Genomic DNA, 23,352 nt, shown 5'->3' with positions numbered 1-23,352 from the left:
TAATTTGGGTTGATAAAAAAATAGATTTTTTTCAGTCAAACCTGCTTATAGAAGAGCAGCCGAATGCAGTCAAAGTTCTGCTTATAGAAGAATTTTGCATGGAGACTCTTCCATGATATTCTTCCTACCACTCAAATGCTTAAAATGAGACATTCAATGATAGATGAAAGTTGTCCATTTTGTCATAAACAGGTGGAAAGTTGTCTAATTGTTCTTCATTGTGAACAGGTTTAGAGGTATGGCTTTAGAGATATCCTACCATATTTATTGAGTTTCATTCTTGTCAAAGTGTCGGTGCTTTCAGTTTGCTGCGGCATGCGGTGGAGTCTTTGGAATGGATGAAATATGGCTATTTTCCAACAGAAGCACATAGCACATGATGATACTGTTCATAATGGTTTAAACTTAATACGAAGCTATCATCAAGTACATCCCCAAATACAAGTAACATAAATGCGGTGGGTGCTGTTTTATATATTATTTGCAATGTGGTGCAAGAGGCTTGTGATGTTGATAGTGTGGAAGCTTTTGCAATTCTTAAGGGTTTGAAATTTATTTATCATACTGATTTTCCAATACTTATTATTGAAAGTGATTCATAAACCACAATACTAAATACGAATGAAGTGGATTGGCCAGCGCAATGTGTTATTTTAGTTTATATCAAATGCTTGTGTGAAGGATTTCCAAGTGTGAAATTCCATCATTTCCCTCGTGAATCAAATTCTGTTGAGCATGATTTTGTAAACATGTGGAGGATATCAAGATTTGGTGGCAGTCTATTACAAATATGGTCAGACAGTTTGTTATTATTGAGATGTCTATGCAATTGAATTGTTGTAATGCTTGTTTTATTTGAATTAAGTTATTTCAATTATATAAAAAAGGTAACCGGAACGAAATTTAAAACATTACGAACCCATAGTCCATACAGGCAGGGCATGTTTTATTCCACCGCATGTGCTCTTCTCTTGCACAGACTAGTCTTTAGTTCTCAAACCTAGCACTGTTCACCTGAGTTCCGGATCGGGTACCTAGGTATACCAAGTCCAGAACCCAAGTTTCAAACTCGGGCTAGAACCAGGCCTGAGTTAGCCCGGTTAAGATTAGAGTCAGAACCCGAATGAATTCGAATTTTTGAAATTGGAAAATCTGGGTTTTGGATTGTACCCTTTTTTTTTTTTATTAACTTAAGAGACAACACCAAAATTCAAATGCCAAAGGAAGAATTATATATCAAAGGTGCCACACCGACCATCCAATAAAAGAGATTTACTATGTATCGATCACTATTCACTCTCATATTCTACACCTATAATTTTTTCATAGGATATATGAATATTTTTTATAAGATATGTGGATATTTTTTATAGAGTTTGAAGTGTAGAATGATAAATAGTAGATAATGAGAATAATTTTTCTTCAATAAATGCCACATGCTTTTGTCAACAAGCTTTTGACAACAAGCTTCCATAGATCTCACATATGGAATATGGGCCGGATGCCCAATTTGGTCAAATACTCGATAAAAATAATCTCAGATGCAGGTCTTAGGATGACCATGTTCAGTTTAGTTATATTATATGCCTTTCACGTGTGTATATATTAACATATATATCAAGATTTCAATGTATTTTTTATGCATTCTATTAATATGATTGATTGCATTATTTTTTATTAATATATATGCATTTGTCATCTATGTTTTTTACAAACTTTGCCGTGTCCATGCTTCTGTTTCAAACAAACTTCACAAAGAATCTTTTTGAGTTGAACACTGCTACATTGGGAAGGCTTTTTGAGATTTTTTTTTTAAATTTTTTTTATGCATTTTTTAACTCATTTAAATATTTAAAAAAATTCATAACATCATTAAAAAAAAATTTATTTAATCATTAAATAAAAAAAATAGATAATCGAAATCTGTTGTCGAGTTCCAAAGTATTTTTCTTGAATTTATGTTCATTTAATTACTAAAAATGAAAAAAAAATCAAAACATTGAGAGAGAAAAAAATAGAATACGAGTTAAAATTTGGTATCCGAACCAATCTACCCGAACTTTTTGGGTACTCAGTTCAGATTTGTTTCAGGCCGAAACCCGGTTATCAGAATACAACCCAACCCGGACAGGCAGGAAAACCCGGCCTGGATGAACATAATGTTTTAACAAAAACTCTATATGCAAACGGGGTGGTGCAGTCGCCATGCAAACGGCTGACGTGGAAAATTGAAAACGGCGTCGTTTTCAATTTTCCACGTTTTCGCCGTTTGCATTTTCGTTTTCCCCCCATTCCCATTTCTCCCTCCTTCGAGTCTGAGATCCCCAATCCTCCTTCCCGCTTTCGAGTCTGAGATCCCCAATCCCCCTTTCCATCTCCGTTTCTCACCGCAGCAATCGAAGACCCTTCCATCTCCGTTTCTCACCGCAGCAATCGAAGACCCTTCCATCTCCGTTTCTCCCCCCACCAATCGAAGACCACCGGTGCCCTTCCTCTCTGTTTCTCACCCCACCAGTCGAAGCCCACCGGCGCACAAAAACTCTAGCCCATCGTCTCTGTGTCGCGGCGAGGCGAAGATCCAGCTCCAGAATCCCACCCTCGCCCTTCCACTCTAGCCCATTCCTCTGTGTCGCGACGCGGAAGCCCATCCCCTTCATCCCGAAACCCTAACCCAAACCCAGCCCATCTCCTTCATCCCGAAACACTAACCCTAACCAGCCAATATCCCTCATCTCGAAACCCTAGCCCTAACCCAGCCAACCCGAACCCTAACCCTAACCCTAACCAGCCCCTTTCCCTCATCCCGAAACCCTAGCCGTGACCCAGCTCATTAAGGAAGAAGGAAGAGAGTCGCCCCTGTCCGGTCCAGGTTGAAGGCAGGTTCAAATTTGTTCTGGCCTTTTGATATATTCTCATTGTAAACAAAAACTCCCAAGGTAGCTAAAACAGGTATGTTTTTTTTTTGTGTGTGTGTGTGTGTGATGTTAAGAAACGCCAATTTGAAGTTGGAAACAATAGTGTTCTGTTCAAAGTGGGGTTATCACCTTCAGGGACCATGCAGATTTACATGTTTAATATTAGCAAGTAGAGAACCATATTTTCTAACTGCAAAACATCTCTAGCACCAATCATACTATTGGTTTTGAGCACTAAGCTGTGGCAATAATGTGTTTCCAGTTTAACAAGACTTTGAGTAGCACACTGTAAATCACTGGTTGCATTCTCGTGGAACACCATTCTTAACATGTGATACTTTTTATGTGAGAATATGATCTACCAAAGGTTCCCTTTGAAGTGGAATTCACATTTGAAGAAGTTGAGAAACAAATCTGTTCATCAGACTACATTGGAAAGTATACCTAACCGAATTTGCTTCAAGAAGATGTCATGGCCTCATATTAAAAAAAAAAAGTTTCCATGGAATGTTTGCTTGCCGATACATAGCTGCAATTGTACTTACAAGTTAGATTTCAAATATATGGATGACTTTTACCTAGTTGATGGGAATTTGATTTATAAAGTTTTGAGCAAAATACTGCATGTATTATGAATTGTTTAGTTTTAGATGTTTATCAACTAGAAATTGAATATGTTCATGGGTTGTTCAGCACTCTGCATCTGCACAATTAGATTCTTCTGCAGGTGCAGAGTGGTTTGAGAAACTTTTTTCAGTTTTGGTTGTAGGAAAAGACTAGAGGCATGATTGCTGGTTGCTATGATACTAGACCCTCAAACCACTCTTAAGGCATTCCAATTTTATTTTATTTGGTATGCTTTTATAATCAGTGCATGAGGGGAATCTCTGTCCTTTTGCCTCTTGTTTTAGTGTTGGAAAAGACTCTGTTTGACTTGTTGCCACTGCTTTTAGAAACAAGAATCCATTGAATGGTTAAGAACTCCATAAAAGTCATGTGACAGAATGGAGGGAATTTTATTTCAAATAAGAAGGGTCGTGCTTTTTTTTTCAGTGCTTCCCTGTATGTGTGTCTTTTTTATATGTGTGGCTTTCTGTAATTAGTTATTTAGGTTCATGTTAGAATGTCGTCGTCATCACTGTCTTCTTCATCCGTTGGCAAACGTACTGCGGCAAAGCCCTTGTGCTTCTGTGACGTTGAAGCTAATTTGAGATACTCAAATACTAAGGCAAATCCTGGACGACCCTTCTTAGGGTGTTCAAAGTACAACACGAAGGTAGCTACAGGACTTACTTTTTGATATAAGTACAATGAATTGATTAATATTACGTATCTAACATTTGAATTGATTTTCTGTGCAAATATTAGGGATTACCACACTGTAATTATTTCAAGTGGGTAGATAGTGAGCAAGACATAAAGCTAGAAGAAAGAAAAAAATTTAGTGTCAAGGAAAACCGAGGAAGAGCTCCAAAAGAGACTCAGCGATATCGAAAATAAAGTAACTGAGCTCCTTAAGATAGTGGATGACATCAAGAAGATAGAGTTGGTGCTATATAGTATATCGGAGGAGATCCGGAAAAAGGAGTCGGTGCTTCTTGAGAGAGAAGCTGCCTTAAGGCGTTCACGCATGTTATCCCGTCTGTACTTTGGTGTTTTTGTAATTATTTTTTGCTATTTATACCTTTGGTAGTGGTTTATGTTACATTTAAATATTCGGAAGTTGTAGGTTAAGTGTTATTAGTTATTTAGTGTTATATATTACTTATTTAGTGCTGTAAATCTTTAGTTTAAATCTTTAGTTTAAGTGTTATTAGTTGTTAACTGTTATTAGTTATCTACAAAACTGATTTATTAGTTAAGTATTATTTAAGGTGTTATAAGTTATTTAATTTGTATAATTAGATTTGTATAATTAATATAAGGTGTTATAAGTTATTTAATTTTTTTGAAGTTAAATTATTCTCAAATTTAGTTGTTTTTTTTTTATATTATTTAAAGAACTGTAATTATTTCCCGATTCTCTCGTCTTGGAGATCCATGCTCATGACAGTGAGTTTGCATAGACAGTGAGTTTGCATAGATAGATCAAGCTCCATGGCAAGGACATTCGAAAGTGAAGAATGATAGCAATTTCATTCACGTCATTTGAGAAAAAGTGAAGAATACCTAAAACAATCCTTACACTTCATTAGCAATGTACGTGAATGACCATTTGCCAATTGAAAATGCCACCTGCACTGGTTGGCCAACTACTAAATAAATACAACCAACGCAAATCTGCAGCAACTAAAGAAAGTTCTCCAATTGACCATTTGGCAATTAGGGACTTGCTCAAATCTTGGAACTCTACTAATATTAATATAAGTAACAATAAAAATCTGCACACCCATTCAAAAATAATGTGAAATAGTATCACTTTTGAAGCTATGTGAATATAACAAGATTACACAAAATTTAATCACCAACCTTCATACTTACAAGATAAAAATCTGCACACCCATCCAAAAATAATGTGAAATAGTATCACTTTTGAAGCTAGGTGAATATAACAAGATTACACAAAATTTAATCACCAACCTTCATACTTACAAGATAAAAATCTGCACACCCATCCAAAAATAATGTGAAATAGTATCACCTCTTAAGCTATGTGAATATAACAAAATTACACAAAATTTAATCACCAACCTTCATACTTACAAGATAAAAATCAAAATACTTAGTCAATACATTTATACCTTCCTTCTTACAAAATACTTACAAAAACTCATCAAATAACACCAACCTACATTTCTTCTTACAAAATAAATACAAGTCGATGCCACCATAAGACACACGTGGGAAACCTTGATTATTCTTATTCCCGCAATCCTCATTCCCAAGAGCAACATGGCTCAACTCAAAAGTTCTGGATGTCCCATTGCAGCTCGCATAGAACCCCATCTAGAATTAGGATCACATCTAGCAAACTCAATCCTTTTCCAAGGCATTTCTGTAATCAAGCCATTTATCATCATAAAATAAAATTATTGACTTCTTTTTAGCACCAAAAACTAAGGCTGCGTTGTACAGAACATGAATTGATCAACTTAATGTAACTTGGAGTAATTAATGCTAACACTCCACCAAAATCAAATTACATAAAATGCCTACGTGGAGAAACTCAAAGTAACCAAGTCCATCACTTGAGTTCACTCATGGATTCTCTACACCATCAAAAGCACTCCTACTGGAAAATATACTATATAGTCTTGGATCAAGAAGAGAAAATCTTGATAAAAAGCATGACTACTGAGCCTACACCAAGCAACAATCCAGATGGTATCACAACAATTCTTTTTAAAATTCTTTTTTAAAAATCCTACGGCACCAAGTTATTACACTCAGAAGCCTCTATGAAGTTATTAAAATTCTTTTTAATAACTACTACACTACACCAAGCAACAATCAAGAGCAATTGATTTTTGATATGGCTCATAAATTACATTGTAATACCTTGTGTATCTTATAAAGCTTGCAGAGTCACTAATGGTCAACTTCTTGCACTGGTTGTGATCCATCACAATCCAGGGAGGTCCGGTCGTGCGCCATTGAACCCAAAAAAATCTGTTATGATCAATATGAAAATATGAATGCCATTTAAATATTACAATTAAATTGTGTAGAGTTTAGAAACATTACACTTTCTTGGCTACCCATCACTGTTTCTCGGTGTTCGATTCCACTACTGTGAACTACTGAGCTGTCTATAACAGTCTGTTTATAAATAACAAAATACTTAGTAAATTGTAAAGGGATGAAAAGTTACCATTTCAACTTACGAAAATAATTGTTTGGCTTATAAATAGAGGTATTTTTGATACCTGCACTTCTCCAGGGTAGGTGATATCCACTTCTGATTGCCCAAATAAATTCCTGCGCGTGCCAATGGCTAGTGTATCTCCAACATTGGAACTCACATCTCCCTAACAATAACGTAACAATTAAAGAAACTTTTTCTAAGTTTACATTATAAAAGTACAAGACATTCACACGTTAAAGGAATCAAATAAATATTTTTAATTCTCCCAATGTTAAAACATTCACCTGTTTGGCTTTCCCTCTGGCTTGGGCTTTCTTTTGTTTGGCTTTCACCTTTCGTATGTCTGTCTCCATCCTGGATGCTCTTCTCAGAGATGGGGGTCTTCCTTTCCCTCTGACAACAAGTGGACTCTTGACTTGTTGTGAACCAGCAACTGCAGTTGTGTCCAGTGTCATGTAACCAGCATTCGAGTCTGTTATGGGCAAAGAACTGATTAAATATGACATCATTAAACAACAAAAAATTAAGTAATTTTCTTTCTTCATTCATAAGTAGGAATTAAGTACTTATAAAGAAGTAAACAAGATAAATAGACTTTAAACCTGTTTGGGTCAAAGATCTGTTGCGTGTTTGCTCGCGATAACATTCAGTCATCTCATGTATCCTCTTCTTTGCATCATCGAATTGCTCTTTAGAATCCGCCGCATATGTAATCATCCCATAACACATATTCAACAAAATGGAATATCTATTACCATTAGGCCTCTGATCCCCTGCGTCATAGCTACTGCGGATTAACGTGTATCGCCTCTTGATGTCCTTTCTCCATCGGTCTAAAATGTACCGATTTGGCAATGATTTTATACCGTTACATTTGAATACAGCCAAAATATGCCTACACAGTATCCCCCTCATCTGAAACAACCCACATGAACACTTAGCATTGCAGTCTTCTTCATTAAAGTCCACTGAATATGTAACCATTTTACTGAACTCCTCAATACGAATTTCGTCTTCTACCAAATAACTCTTCATTACACCATCTGATGTACGTAGACATGGATCCAAATCAAGCACACCTATTACTTGCTGCTGCACTTCTCTAAATTTAGCGTTAGTATACAACTCTTGGAATTTCTTTTCAATTGGAGATCTTGATACACAGGGAATGACCTGGGTAAATGATTGGAATTCTGCATGATTTTCATTCTCAATTTTCTTCTTCAGCGCACTGTCAAACTGGTCGACAAACTCCTTCAAGTTTGTTTTTGAATGCACATAACCATCAAAAAAAGCATTCATACTCTCGCTGCGTTGGGTTGTACTCATTCCAGCCCAAAAGTGCTCTTTCAGGAAAACCGATACCCAATGCTCACGTTCTACATATAAACTTTTCAACCATGGATTCTCATGTAAGTCATATGTGTTAAGAAACTCGGCCCAACATTTCTCAAACTCCTCAATAGTTTGTGTGTCGTACACACATTTCATTAGTTGAATTTTCAGCCCACTTCTGTATGCAGCATATGACCCAAGCTTCTCAGGTACTTTCTTCAGTATATGCCATAGGCATAATCTATGTCGAGTTTCTGGAAAAACAGTAGCAATTGCATTTTTCATTGCTCTGTCTTGATCAGTAATAATAGCCTTTGGAGCTATACCATCCATACACTGCAACCAGGTTTGAAATAACCATGTAAAAGTCTCAGTGTCCTCACTGGAAATTAACCCAGCTCCCAAAAGAATCGACTGCCCGTGATGGTTTACACCAACAAATGGTGCAAATGGCATCCCATACCTATTCGTCAGGTATGTGGTGTCGAATGTAACTACGTCACCAAAATACTGGTAGGCTGCCCGACTACGTGGATCTGCCCAAAAAACATTTTTTAACCTTCCTTCATCGTCTAAATCCATCAATGAAAAAAATCCATTATTCTTGTACTGCATCCTCATAAAATAATCTTGAAGTGCTCCAGCACCACCTGCGCCAAGTCGTAGATGTCGTGCTTTGTCGATGTAATTGCGACAATCCTTTTCTAAAAATGGCAAGTTCTCAAAGCCACCTGCGCCAACGACAAGAGAGCCGTAACTCTTATTCAGTCGGATCCCAGCTAAATCGTTTGTGTCTAGGACTCTTTTAACAGAGTCACTCACTTCTCTGTTACATCGAAAGAAGCGGGATTTCATTGGGCTCAGACCGTGATTATGTGTATTATGGACTGTTGTCAACCGCATCTTTCCCTCAACTCTTAAGGCATTAATCCTTGCCTTACAGTCCGTTTTTCCCGTCGGACGTGGGTTGGCAAGATTAGAACTCTTATTTCGGGCCTTCCCTCCCCGTGCACAACCAAGGGTGACATATCTGACACTCTGATCCTCTGACCTCTCACTCCTTTGTGTCATCACCCCAAACCCACATTTTTTACCATAATGCTTATAATAGCTGAACAACTCTTCAAATGAATTGAACTCCATCCCCGACTTTGGTTCCTCAACGATATCATCACCATCCGACGATGGCACTACCTGAGGTGTACCGGTAGTGCCATCGTCAGTTGGTGTACCGGTAGTGCCATCGTCAGTTTCCCGTTCATCTGGTCTAGCAGAAGTACATGGCGCTTCAGTTTGCAGACAATCGGGTCTATCTTCTTCAGTACCAACAGTACCAACTTCTGCGCTCGTTCCAGAGCTTGTACCGATAAATGGCCTCGGAGGTCCCATCCCAAATTGAAATGGGTAACCAACGTTTAGCTTAAAACAAAAAAACTAAAACATTTAATTTGTTTAAAAAATTATTATCTTATAACTAAAAAACAATAAAGGAGTTGAAAAATCACCTGCATGTTGCTTGGATTATTGGTCCTATCTGGATATGGCAAGAAAGCTGGTGGCCATGCAGGCACTGGTCCAAAATAACCGTGCATGTAATTTTGATAGTTTAGTATACCAGTTTGAGGGATGTCCTAACAAAATAATAATAATATTAATAATTATAATGTTAAACATAAAGTAACAATTAATTTTCTTAATTATGAAACAACATACTGAATTTGACGGATTTGAGTTAGATGGTGTTAGCGGAAATTGGTGTTCTTCTCCTTTTCCCATGCCCTGTACAAGTTGTTCAATATCCAAGATCAGTCTTTGATAAGTTATCAAGAAAATTACTTCAATCAACCAGAAGACTAATATTGTACATACTGCTTTCAACAAAAAAAAAAATGATAAAAATATTAGCATGAAATATTTTTATCATCAATATTAGCATCAACCAAAAGACTAAGTTGTTCAATATTAGCATCAAATACTGTTTATACATGATGGAGATGATTGATGCCTTTCTTCTCAACTAAATTTTGAGAAGTTGTAAAATCAATTTTAGAATTTAACGTACCACATTATAATTTTTTTAATAACAATTACATTGACCATTGGAATTCTGCAACACAAATTATATGTATGGATGATGGAGTTGCACACGTGGGAATCAATGGAGGGACAAATTTGACTCGTATAACACGAACATCCAAAATCTCGTCTCATAATCCATTAAGGAAACATTAAATTCAAAGATATCATTTGACTCCCAAAGGTAGTCACAGCCACTCATTGACTTTTCTCTCCAAATTGGGATCAGTGATTAGTTATTCTATTTCCATCTCCTTAATTAATAATCTTAAGCTCCTCCAAGAATAAATCTGGGCCTCCTTTTTCCGGCATTTATTATCAGTGTATTTCATCTCCAGCTCATATTATGATAGAGTTGGTTTTGTTTCTTTTGCATGATGCTTTAATTTGGATTTTTCTATAGAAAATATAATCCCCAAGTAAAATGCAGAAAACAATTTCATACACAAAATTATTGATGTTTCCTGTTGTATATTTAACGACAACTAAACCATAATATTTAAACCACAATATTAATATTTAACCACTAAATTAATTGTTCAGCTAACAAATTTTCACATAAACAACTCTATGCAATGCAAAAATTTTGAATTTAACAATATCAAATCTAAATCATAACAGGTTGTGTAAGGAAAAAATTAACTAAATTACAACAGAAAAAAATCACCTAAATCATAACGTGCTGTGAACAAAAAAACTAATTTATGGAAGAAAAAAATCACCTAAATCATAACGTGCTGTGAACAAAAAAACTAATCTATGGAAGAAAAAAATCACCTAAATCACAGAAGAAAAAAAATAAGCAAACTAAATCCTTGCTTCATGTCAGTGACCACAACATTTAATCAAATAAATGGCAGAATTCCAGATCAAAGTAGAGATGAAGTTGACCCACAGTGCGACGGAATGGGGACGAAGATGACCGTCAAACCGACCCACGTCGCTGACCCGAAACGCTCGCCCACAGCTGACCCGAGATGATGGCCCACGAACCTGACCCGCCAAAGCCCACGAACCTGACCCGTCGAAGCCCACGAAACTGACCCGCTGAAGCCCACGAAACGAACCCAAACGAAGCCCACGAACCTGACCCAGCCCAACGCAGACCGGCCGTGACCCAGCCCAACGCACCCACCGACGATCTCTGGGTTTCAATCTGCAGACCAAACTCGCTCCAGCATACACGAAGAATCAATGGCTTCTGTTTCTCCAAATCGCCCGGCGCATACACGAAGAACCACGAGCGGGAAACGAAATGAACTGACCCAGCTCCGCTTTTCATTTTCGTTTCATTTCGTTTTTTTTTTTTTTTTTTAAAGGCTGACGTGGCATGACGCCACGTCAGACGACTGCACAGCCGACTACGCGAGGCGACTGTATATAGAACTATTGATGTTTTAAACCCCACCAATCCTCTCACTCATCTTTCTGACGCAAAAACCTCCCTCTTCCACTCAGAAACTCTACCATGTCCCTCCTCTTCAGAGCCTACCCTCTAATATCCCTCCGCTTCAACTCTCTCCCTTTCCTCCGCTCAATTCTTGAACCCTCCCCCAAAAAACTTCACAGAAACAGAGCCGTTTTCTCCATCTGCGCTTCCTCGTCCACCTCCGGGACCCGCATTCCCATTCCCAATTCTTCATCATCCCTGCTTGAAAACTCTCTCGAATGGGTCAGCCGGACCGGTTTTTGCGGTTGCTTATCCGCGGCAGATTTGGGTAAACGGGTTCGGCTCTGCGGGTGGGTCGCGCTCCACCGCGTCCACGGTGGTCTCACCTTTCTTAATCTCAGAGACCATACCGGTACCGTTCAGGTATGCTTTCTTAATTAGTTAATCAAATTAAAGAAAAAATTCGTACAGACTTTGCTATATCTGCTAGAAGGTTCACTTCGAAGAAACTATTTTGTTTTTTTTTTCTCTCGGAAAAACAATTGGTGCATTTGATACTGCTACGATGGTATTGAGTGGTGGTAGTGGTGGTGACAATGGTTACTGTACTACGTGTAGACATATCATTGCTCTTCCTAGTTCGTGCAGTTCTTAATTTGATTTGCCTTTTTCTTACGTGTAATGATTTTTTTAATGTCAATTTCGTCAAATTTTAGATTACAACGCTGCCTGATGAGTTCCCTGATGCGCATAGCACTATCAACGACTTGAGGCTTGAGTATGTGGTCGCCGTGGAAGGCATTGTTCGATCTCGGCCCAGTGAGTCGGTTAACAAGAAAATGAAAACCGGTTTGATAGAGGTGAACCTTTTTTCATTTATGATTACCTAGTTATCAAAGTTACTTGCCCATGATGATCGGTGTGATGTCGGATGTTCTTGCTGTTGGTGCATTTTTTTTTAACAAGTGTCTTGGTGCTGGTGCAATAAAGAGAAATGCAAGTGTGTGGTCACGAAAAACCAAAACAAAAATTAAAGATCACGTCATTTTGTTATCACTTTCCCCTCACCTGGCATATGCGTTGTTTACTGTCTCATTCATTCAATTTGATATTCTCTATACATCCAGGTTGCTGCAGAGCTTGTTCAAGTATTGAATGCTGTGAAATCGAAGCTACCATTCCTAGTTACCACGGCAGAGGCTGCAAAAGATTCCATTAAGGAGGAGATTCGTTTGAGGTAGCTGGCTTGAAACTACTCTCATCATTGTTTCTGACTCATCTATGTCGGACGCCATGCCTTCCAGATGTATTGATAGTTTTCTTGTTAGTTTGAGCAAGTTCTGAGAATCACAAGGCTGGTGTGCATATACATGCATATTAAAAAAGCCCTCTCTCATACGAACCTTTTGACCTTTTGTTTTTCTCCCCAGCTCCTCTTATTTCACTTTTGTCTCATTTGTTTCATTAGCCCACTGACCAGCCAATCACGCATTAGATCTTTCTATTCTCTTCTTAGGAGATGCTTAGGGAAATGGAATGAGATGAGATTAGATGAGATGAGAAATTTGTGAATAGTAGTGGAATAGTTTGAGTTATGATGTTTTATAGGATTTTGGGAAATGAGAGAGAAAAGTTGAATAAAAATATTATGAACTTAACATATTGTTTGAACTTTTAATATTATTTTTATTTTGGGATTTGAAAAAGTTAAATTGTTTTTTGTATTTTGTTTGGAGGTTTGGAAAAATTGTAATGCTTAGGTAATGATTAAATGAAAATTTTGAAATTTTGAAATTTTGAAAATTTGAAATTGAAAATTGTATGTTTGAATGGTGTTTGGATGTTGAGATGTGATGATATGAGATGAGATGGGATGAGATGAGACCATCTCAACATTCAACAACCCTTAGTATTTCTCATATTAGATCTCATATGTTCTCATCTTGTTTTTGTGACTCAAAACCACTCAGCTTTTGGATTTGTTCTTTGGGACCCCAAACCTCAAATCTTGTTGTTAAGTCTCAGATCATGAAGCTCAAGCTCAAAATCAAGGGCTCTCTAACATTCCAAAACCTTGGTAGCATTGTTTAAGTTTGATTGAAATTGTGCTTTTGTCTAGTTTTGTCTTAATCACAAATCAGTTACTCAAGAATCAGATAAAATGAGTTTTGTTAGATTTTGGGAGTGATGTGAAGTTGTTTGGGCTTCAGGTGAATATGTTAAAATACATGGATGTAGAGCTGAGTGTTTGTTTATGCTTGGGTCTTTGGGAGTTGTTCTCAACTAGAAATTTGTAGATTGTATTGGATCTCCCTCCTTTTTCTTTTCTTTCTTTCTTTCTTCTTCTTCTTCTTCTTCTTCTTCCTTTTTTTTTTTTTTTTGAGTTTTTGGCTATTTGATTTAGGAAAAAAATCCCAAGCATGTCTAAGAAATATCTCAAGAGCAATTGTCCTCTCATTCTCACAGCTTCACAGGACACCAGCAATGTTGGTTTTGGTCTACACCCCAGTGTACCCTGAATTTTTGGTCAGATATTATGCAGAAACCAAGCTATCTGACCGAGCTGACCACCAACCTTCTGAAAGCCAGTGAAAACTGACCCATGTGATGGGTATCCCTATAACCTAAACCAAACCTTATCTGCACGCAGTCCTGATTCCTTTAATTTTTGCCAATGTTTCTCACTTGCATTAGTCATATTATTTGTATTTTTTTCATAAATTCTTATTTTAGATCTCATGTCTTTGCCCTATGTGGTTAGTTATTATTCATTAGTGATAGTTCATGGAGTTTCTTCCATAGAATAAAGCACTATAATGGAATTTCTGGTGGACTCACTTTATTTCTTAAAAAATTATGTTTTGACTTTGGAATTGAGGTGGAGCTGGTAGATGTGTGGTAGTTTTATATTTTCATACCAAGGTAAATGTGCTTGTTGAAATTGATGTGAATTTCTTGGATGTATGCTGATCAAAAGGACTTATCTACATGCTATCAGATATCGATGTCTTGATCTGCGGCGGCAGCAAATGAATTACAACATAATGCTGCGACATAAGGTGGTTAAACTTATTCGAAGATATCTAGAGGACACACATGGTTTTGTAGAGGTACCATCCTGTAAATTGTTGTCTATTTTTGTCTTGGAAGTGTGCTTATTTTTCACTACTTTCTACGTTCATCTGGAAAAATGAATTCGTTACCTATAGGCTGTTATCTGCCATTGATTGTTTTCATGGTTATAAGGTAGATTGAGACTCCAATACTCTCTAGATCTACTCCAGAAGGCGCACGGGATTATTTGGTACCCTCCAGAGTTCAGGTATCTATATTTTTCAGCTGCCACTAATTTTGTGCTTATACTTTCTTGCCAGTTATATGCAACAGGCCTCATATACAATCAACTCACAATTTACTCAAGCATAAAAGTTTTGCATATTCTTGACATTTCCATCCTTTTTTCCTCTCCCTATCTTTCTCTGAGGTGCTCTAATTGTCAACTAATCCTAGATGTCTTCCCATAACCTAAAATCATCATAATGCTTCTAATATTACAGTTTCCCAAACAATATGAGTGGAAGAAAGTATAAGATGCTGCCATAAGTTCCTTAAATAAGGGTTCTTTTATATAAAATAAGTCTGGCCTCTGAGTTGGTCAATTCTCACAATTGAATTGTATGTTGAAAACATGAATTCGATTATGTAATTCTCAAGTGCCTTTAACAAGTCATTTTTGGTTTGTTTTCCTGAGTGTATTGGTCCGGGTAATTTATTCACATAAATGAGTAATATTTAATTGAAGCTATGCTTTCTGTGAACTGATGTTTGTTTTTTTGCGTTTGAATTTTGGATGAAACAACACTGCAACGATATATAGCCTTATCATGAAGATACTTGACAGAGATGAGTTTCTCTACTAATGAGGTGTAAGAACCTTACATAATGATTATAGACCTAGTGACTTATGAAATAGATGAATGTGCATATATACCTACCATTTAATGCCTAATATATATCTTTCAGAATTTCAGGGTACTTTCAATCTGAGAATTTTCTTAAGAATCATATATGTTCACATTTATATCTATTTCTTGCAATTCTAAGCTGCATGACCAGCAGGACTATTCACACTAATGTCTATTTTGAAGCCAGGAACATTCTATGCTTTGCCTCAAAGCCCGCAACTGTTTAAGCAGATGTTAATGGTCTCTGGTTTCGATAAGTATTATCAAATAGCAAGGTAACTTTTTCCTGCCTGGCTGTCTGATCCTGTATTGACAATATTTTGTAGCAATATCAATGAAATTTGAGATTCAAGTTTTAATCGCATCCCTGCAGATGTTTTCGAGATGAAGATCTAAGAGCAGATAGACAACCTGAATTCACGCAGCTAGATATGGAAATGGCTTTCACTCCTTTGGAGGACATGTTGAGGCTTAATGAGGATTTGATCAGAAAGGTTAGTTTATATGGTGTAGGTTAGAAGATCTACCTTGTTTATGAGAAGCATCAAGTGGCAGTTCAACAAATAAGTTTGAAGAAGATGATGCAAACTTCCTTGCATGGCTATGAGAAGAATTCTGATTTACGTTTAGAAGATAATGGGGGAACAGCAGGGATGGGAGAAGGAAACAAATGAGTCAGAAGAATTGGAAGAAAACCTCCTTAATAGGTATGAGAATGATCATGTTAAGGTTAGGGCGGAGCGTTAAGGAAGCGAAGGGGAGACAGATGATCTCAAGTGAAATGTTGCTGGAATGCTTTGACTCGTGATATGCAGTAAGGATATAGTATCACTATAGTCGCCAATGAGCTCCATCTCAAATGGAACACGTCCCTCCTCCCCTGGAGAAGGGGATGGATGGTGAGCTTGGGGGGTGTAAAACCACTAGGTGTTTGTGTAACTTATCAATGAAAAAAACAGTATCACTTTAGCCGATGATAATTTTGGTAGAATCAGATTCAATGAGTATTCTTAGGCCTTGTTTGGTTGCATAAACCATCTCAACTCATCTCATCATTACAACTTTTCCAAACTCCCACACAAGATACAATAAACAATTCAACATTTTCAAATCCCAAAATAAAAATAATATTAAAAAATTATATTTTAACAATATTTTATTCAACTTTCAACTTTTATCTCATCTCATCTCATCTGATCTCATCTGTGTAACCAAACGAGGCCTTAAGAGTTTTCCAATAGAGGTCAGATAAACTCTAATTGATGTAATGAATGGTCATGCTCAGCTAGAGTACGGTCAATTGGTCACATGGTTCTTTGAGGCTAGTATAAAATTAATTATTTAACTGTAGGATTGATTCTTAGTAACTGGTGAAAGCAGATAGTAGTATATCAACAAGGCGCCTTTGAGCCGCGTAACATTGCTAGGGTTTATCATGTAATTAGCCAAGCTTGCCAAAGAACCAATCCAGACTCATTGACACCTTTTCAAGAAGCCTGTTGAAACATCTCCACAAGTAGTTTTTGGACATATTTTTGTTTTGATAGTTGAGCTAACTGATGGTATGGCCAGATATTATGTATCAAGTTGTATATTTTATGACGTATTGTATGTTCACTATATTTGAAGATAGCATCAGTCTAATGTCTGAAAATTGTAAAGTTTGATTACAGAAGTATATATTTTGCAGGTTTTTCTGGAGATAAAAGGTGTTCAGCTACCAAACCCTTTTCCAAGGCTTACATATGCTGATGCAATGAATCGATATGGTTCTGACAGGCCAGATATTAGATTTGATCTTGAGTTGACAGATGTACTTGTCTTACCTGACTTGTTTATATGGCACTTCTGCAATTCTGGTCCTACATGACAGATTTTATGATTCCACATTATAACTCAGCTGGTAATATATAATTTTTTGTAGTCCTGAATTCTAAAAAAAAAAAAAAAAAAAACCAAAGTAACCATTAGTGCATATGGTTCCCTTTTCTCTTTCTTGTCATTGCTGTATTTTCAATCTTTAGTTCAAATAGCTTGAATGTAGCACAAAATGTACATTTTTTAATTGATGACAGTAAGCAATGAATGTAATGGTACTAATTTGTGATTTGATGGAGCAAAAATCTCTCCTTTCCTTCATAACTTGCAAGCATCATATAGGGGTTCGTATTGAGCAATTTATATGGGAAATTGCTACTCAATCACTTGATTTTAAGTCACCCAATCCAAATCCAACCTAAAAGTGTTTGTTTTGTGTATAAGTTTCTGGATGCTACAGAATTGGCAGTTGTTGCTTCTAACTTCCTTTTATGGTTATCTTGTACGAGAACTTAGGCTGTAGAAGTTCCTTACATAAGGTTCATGCAAAGACTGAATTGTTGCATATTGTCATGTTGATGATTTGTTATGATGATTGATTTAGTATATAGTCTTTCCTTTTGCCTGGCTTTTATTGATAGGACTTTGTTGATTGGAGCTGCAGGTATCTGATATATTTTCAGAATCCCCCTTCAGGGTTTTTTCAGATACATTGAAAGGTGGGGGGGTTATCAAAGTGATCTGCGTGCCCTCAGGTGCTAAAAATTATTCAAATACAGCTCTTAAGAAAGGTGATATTTACAATGAAGCTATAAAAGGTGGAGCTAAGGGTTTGCCTTTCCTGAAGGTCATGGATGATGGTAACATGGTTCTTCTTCCTCTTTTCTTTTCTTTTTTTTTTTTTTTTTTTGGGGCTTTTTTTGAAGGTGAAGAGATATTTTGTTTCCACCACCCTTGACGGTTTCGGTTTTAATATTCTCATTTAGGGGATCTTGAGGGAATTTCTGCAATGGTATCAAGTCTGGATCCTACAAACAAAGAACGGCTGCTGAGTCGATGCTCTGCTGGACCAGGTGATCTTATGTTGTTTGCAGTGGGTCAAGACGCATCAGTAAATAGAACTCTCGATCGTCTGAGGGTGTTTGTGGCTCATGAGTTGGGGTTGGTTGACCATGTAAGTTTCTAACCTGCCCTCCAGTGTGATATGTGTATAAGCACACCTCCCATTCTCGCTAATCTATTTTTTTTCTTGTGTCTGATGTTTAGTCCAGGCATTCTATTTTGTGGGTCACTGATTTCCCGATGTTTGAGTGGAATGATTCAGAGCAGAGGCTTGAGGTATGTTGAATGTTACAAAAGTGTGAATATATGTAATACATCCTTGCTATTCCAGAAAAGTGTGATAATTCCCATTATGACATCTCTACTGTCGATTGTTTCGTGATGTTATATTATCACAATGATGTTGGAAGTCATGTTTCATTTCACATTTGCTACATTTTTGTATGTATGCATAAAGTTATAGTTTTGCAGGCCTTGCATCACCCCTTCACTGCTCCAAATCCGGAAGACATGAATGATCTTGCCTCTGCTCGTGCGTTAGCGTATGACATGGTTTACAATGGAGTAGAGGTGAATTATTACCTTCTTCTTATTATTTTTGTTTCTTTCTATTCTATAGCATCTACAAACATGAAGCTTTCACAGTTAATTTTCTCCTTGATGTTAAACAATTGTGTTGCTTCCCTGTTTCCTATGGTCCTCTCAGATTGGTGGGGGAAGTTTGAGAATATATAAACGTGAGATACAACAAAAGGTTTTGGAAATTGTCGGCATCTCCCTGCTACAGGTGAGTATATCACTTATCTTTTGTACAATGTTGTTGGCTCCGCACACTTTTTATTATGGCTATTTTTTGGTGAATATTTGTTTTTTGTAGTTTCAATGTCTCCATATGTTTACATTTTGTAATTGTTCATTTTTCTTCAAATTCTGCATTGGCGTGTGTTCTTGTATGCTGTTCATCTTACTTATAACATGATAAATAAACTCTTGCCTCACTTTAGCTGCAAGTGACTTGTTTGGGCTTGAAAATTATTATTCTGTAGAGGGCTTAGAAGTCTAGTAGGTAATGGGTTGAAGAAGTTTATGAAATAAGAGCCAGAGAAGGAAAGAGAGGGAAAAAAGGCTGAAGGACTGATTAGTTGAGTCAATTCAGCCTTGGCGATGAAAGGACGTGCATTTCTAGGTTGAGGTGGAGCTGAGCAACTTTGCTTTCATTCCCACTAATGTTGTAATTTGTCAACTCTACAGGCTGAAGCAAAGTTTGGCTATCTTCTGGAGGCATTAGACATGGGTGCTCCTCCACATGGTACGAGACTCTATGCTGTCAACAAATGTTCATTACTTGCATTCCTATACACAACTATGTATATATGTATCTTCTTTGAATGGATCTGCTAATTATAAAATCAATGTGGGTATCTTTGTGTTACATCCTATGGTCTTAAGGGGAGGTTTGGATACAAAAAACCTTTTAACTCATCTCATATGATCATTATAACTTTTCCAAATTCTCTCACAAAATACAATAAATAATTCAACTTATAATATTAAAATATAATATTCTAACAATATTTTATTCAACTTTCAACTTTCATCTCAACTCACTATCCAAACCTTCCCCACTAGTAAAAAAAAGACCATTTATGTGATATCTCTATGAATAATTCTCTGCCTGAAAATTGGGCTGTTTTCTCGGGGCTTTATGGTTGTGCCCAGGACCCTTGTAGAATTGGCGCCACGGAAACCTTGATCCAAATACAACCTGTTGACTGATCTAGTCATTCGTGTTGGCAAAAATGGTTTTTGAAACAGCTTAATGTCAGTCCATTCTTAGAAAATTTATTCACAGGGATGTCCTAATTTTCCTGTGCAGGAGGAATCGCTTATGGATTAGATAGATTGGTTATGTTGTTGGCGGGTGCTAGTTCTATCAGGGATGTCATAGCTTTCCCAAAGACAACAACCGCACAGTGCGCCCTCACCCGGGCACCATCGGAGGTGGATCCCCAGCAATTGAAGGATCTATCGTTTCAAACCAGATAGTTTCTTCTTGTTCAACTGTTCATCTACATCAAAGATTTATTCAAACTCACTCATTTGTTATTGCCTCATGTTTAGACAACAATAAAAGAAGCTTCTCCTTCATGTAGATGCTTCTTTTCCTTTCACTTAGCTAGATATACAAACTTATTAATTATGTTATAACATATAGCCACAAACTTGTTAATTATGGTTTATTACAATGGAGTTGGTCTATGGAATTTTGCCAAAAAAAAAAAAAAAAAACTGAATTATTTTGTGTTTTGTTTGGGAGTTTGAGAAATCTATAGCGATTAGGTCAAATAAAAAAGTTGAAGATTTGAAATTAAAAATTATTTTGTGTTTGAGTAATGTTTAGAAAAGAAATATATGAGAATATCTGAAAATATTTAAGAATAGTTGTGTTACCAAACGACTCTTAGGACTATTCATTGTTTTATTATTATTTTTCATCTATTTTTTATTACTATTTAATATTTTATCATTATTATTTTATTACTATTCATAAAATATTTGAGATGATTTTACTATCAAAAAAAACTTAATCTCCATTTATCAGAATTCTTTTTCAAGTGGATTTTATAGTATTTATTATTATTATTATTTCTGTAGTACTGAAACGACACAACAAATTAATTTATGCTATGCTCAACGTACGGCAATTAATAGGTGTAGGCGTGTTATATCAAGCAAGACGATTGGCCATTGTTCAACCCTGTTTGATTGCTCTTTCAGCCAAAGAAACCCGAGTTTACTCACTCATTTTCTCCTTGTCATAATACGAACAATATCGTTGCATTATGCTAATGGAACGATAATTATCTCCGAGAATAATGGTATATATTGGGCGTAATGCAACGATAATACAGGTAATTAAATATATTATATTATACTGTTCAGTGATCTCTCCATATGCTAATGTCCGAGAATTAAGTCCCCTATGCCCCAAGCCCTTATCTAAAAAAAACATGTACTTTCCCATGGGAGATAATTTTAAAGACTAAAGTTGTTAATTAACGTGCCAGTTAATCCCACTGATCTGTCAGCAGGTGCATACTATATATCCTATAAAATAAGAAAAATGTTCATATTTTATTGCACATCTATGTATAACCTGATCATAATCAATCTCGTAATTACCAATTTATTTAATATGCTAGCTAGCTTGGAGAGTTACGATCTTATCTCTTCCAATATCTTTAATTAATAGTGCAACCTCTAATACTTGAAAACAAATTAATGCCGTTATTATAATAAAACTGTTCTCGCTACCCACCTAGGAGGCAACCCCCATAATGAATATGCATTATTTAGGAAAGAGAGATATTACTCATCATCTCATACCACACACTTATTTTTGTTTTGTTTCATGAACAATAATAAACAATAAAACTTTGCGCATCCCGGTCATGTGTATATGCCGGGACAAGCTCGAAAGAATAGTCTTTGCATCCTATCCTTTATTCTTTATAACCCAACTTTCCATATGCAAATATTCACAGCTGAGTTTACAGATTAGAGTTTATATTGAGAATAATGGTATCAATTATGGTTGCTAAAATGAATATATATTAATATGCAAACAGCAATACATGAGTGGGCGTTGACGTTAACTACCAAATTAAGTCAAATGGTTACTTATTATTATCATATATTGACCTTTGGTAATTAGTTTCATAGTAATAATACATTAAGTTAGTAAGATTTTTTAACTTCCAAATCATGCATTAAGTATGTAAAGTAATGCAGAATTAATATGCCAACTCAAATGACAAAAGCTAGCCCTACAAATACCCACATGCTTCCCCTACAACCATCACGTACAAGAGCGGCCTTAACCAAGAACAAGCAGCAGTTTTTTTGCTTCATCCTTCTCTTGGAGTGATCTTTCTCTTATAAACTTGGCAATGGTGAAAAAGAAGCCAAGCATGGGTCGCCAAAAGATTCCGATAGCAAAAATACCCAAGAAAAATCATCTGCAAGTAACGTTCTCAAAACGTCGTTCAGGTCTCTTCAAGAAGGCAAGTGAGCTTTGCACGCTTTGCGGGGTTGAGATTGCCATCCTTGTCTTCTCGCCAGCAGAAAAGGTATTCTCCTTTGGCCACCCTGACGTTGAATCCATTCTCGACAGATATCTTACTCGAAACCTTCCACCGGCGCCGGATCAGTCGGGTGCTCAACAACTCGTCGAAGCTCATCGAAATGCTAACGTTCGCGATCTCAACGCACGCCTCACTCAAGTCCTAAACCAATTGGAAGCCGAGAAAAAGCTGGGAGAATCTCTCCATCAAATGAGGAAAGCTAGCCAAAAGCAATTCTGGTGGGAAGCCCCCATCAATGAGCTTGGATTGCATGAGCTGGAGCAACTGAAGGTTTCCATGGAGGAGCTGAAGAAGAACGTGGCAAAACAAACCAACAAGATATCATCCATTACCGGCGCCTCTTCGACTCATTATTCTTCCCCAGCCTTGTTTGGGGTACTGAATCATGATCACACAGGAACAGGAAGTGCTGGGTTTTTCGAAAGCAAACCCACGGGGTTTATTAATAATGCTAGTACTTCCACAATGCCTAATCATCGTGTCTATAACTTCGGTTATGGACATCATGGCCTTTTCTGAACGTTTTCTTTTCTGAAAAAATGATTGGGTGGCATCGGCAAAAAACAGTACTGAAAGCAGGTTCTCATGTGACGTTTCCTTCTTTTTATTCTTTCTCAGAGTAATTGATTTCCTTGTTGAAGTAGTCGATTATTGTATGCTACTATAATTACTATATCTAGTAATTATAGTTTTCATTTTACATTGGTTTCGGTTTGTGATCATCGAATAATATTGGGAATGGATTTGAAATTAATGATCGTCCTAATTAATATGTGCCTAGCTAGCTAGCTTTGTACGTACATACTTCTTGCAAATTATAAATTTTCAGATAATCATGATC

General features: G+C 36.7%; 2 protein-coding genes across 2 annotated transcripts; both read left to right on the top strand.

The window, feature by feature from the left end:
- Window positions 1–11,551: 11,551 nt before the first annotated feature.
- Window positions 11,552–20,596, top strand: LOC109022217 (aspartate--tRNA ligase, chloroplastic/mitochondrial). Its single transcript, XM_019005055.2, has 15 exons — window positions 11,552–11,944; window positions 12,238–12,381; window positions 12,649–12,758; window positions 14,520–14,631; window positions 14,772–14,843; window positions 15,670–15,761; window positions 15,860–15,980; window positions 17,177–17,299; window positions 17,969–18,164; window positions 18,291–18,478; window positions 18,571–18,642; window positions 18,838–18,936; window positions 19,073–19,153; window positions 19,618–19,675; window positions 20,243–20,596. Exons 1-15 carry the CDS (start codon window positions 11,600–11,602, stop codon window positions 20,410–20,412), a joined length of 1,983 nt encoding a protein of 660 aa, XP_018860600.2. The 5' UTR covers window positions 11,552–11,599; the 3' UTR covers window positions 20,413–20,596.
- A 1,677-nt stretch (window positions 20,597–22,273) lies between these two features.
- On the top strand, window positions 22,274–23,102 carry LOC109022213 (agamous-like MADS-box protein AGL62). The gene has a single exon (XM_019005046.2). The coding sequence runs from the start codon at window positions 22,317–22,319 to the stop codon at window positions 23,028–23,030; it is 714 nt and encodes a 237-aa protein (XP_018860591.1). The 5' UTR covers window positions 22,274–22,316; the 3' UTR covers window positions 23,031–23,102.
- Window positions 23,103–23,352: the final 250 nt, after the last annotated feature.

The sequence above is a fragment of the Juglans regia genome, chromosome 16 (assembly GCF_001411555.2).
Source record: "Juglans regia cultivar Chandler chromosome 16, Walnut 2.0, whole genome shotgun sequence".
Classification (NCBI taxonomy): Eukaryota; Viridiplantae; Streptophyta; class Magnoliopsida; order Fagales; family Juglandaceae; genus Juglans; species Juglans regia.
This window is presented reverse-complemented; position numbering and strand designations above follow the sequence as displayed.

What these genes read in the sequence shown, in the direction of transcription:
- LOC109022217 (XM_019005055.2), top strand. Translation starts at nt 11,600, where the DNA reads ATGTCCCTCCTCTTCAGAGCCTACCCTCTAATATCCCTCCGCTTCAAC. An exon ending in TGGTTTACAATGGAGTAGAG is followed by an intron (nt 18,937 to 19,072) that starts GTGAATTATTAC and finishes TGGTCCTCTCAG; the next exon opens with ATTGGTGGGGGAAGTTTGAG. An exon ending in CATGGGTGCTCCTCCACATG is followed by an intron (nt 19,676 to 20,242) that starts GTACGAGACTCT and finishes TTTCCTGTGCAG; the next exon opens with GAGGAATCGCTTATGGATTA.
- LOC109022213 (XM_019005046.2), top strand. Translation starts at nt 22,317, where the DNA reads ATGGTGAAAAAGAAGCCAAGCATGGGTCGCCAAAAGATTCCGATAGCA.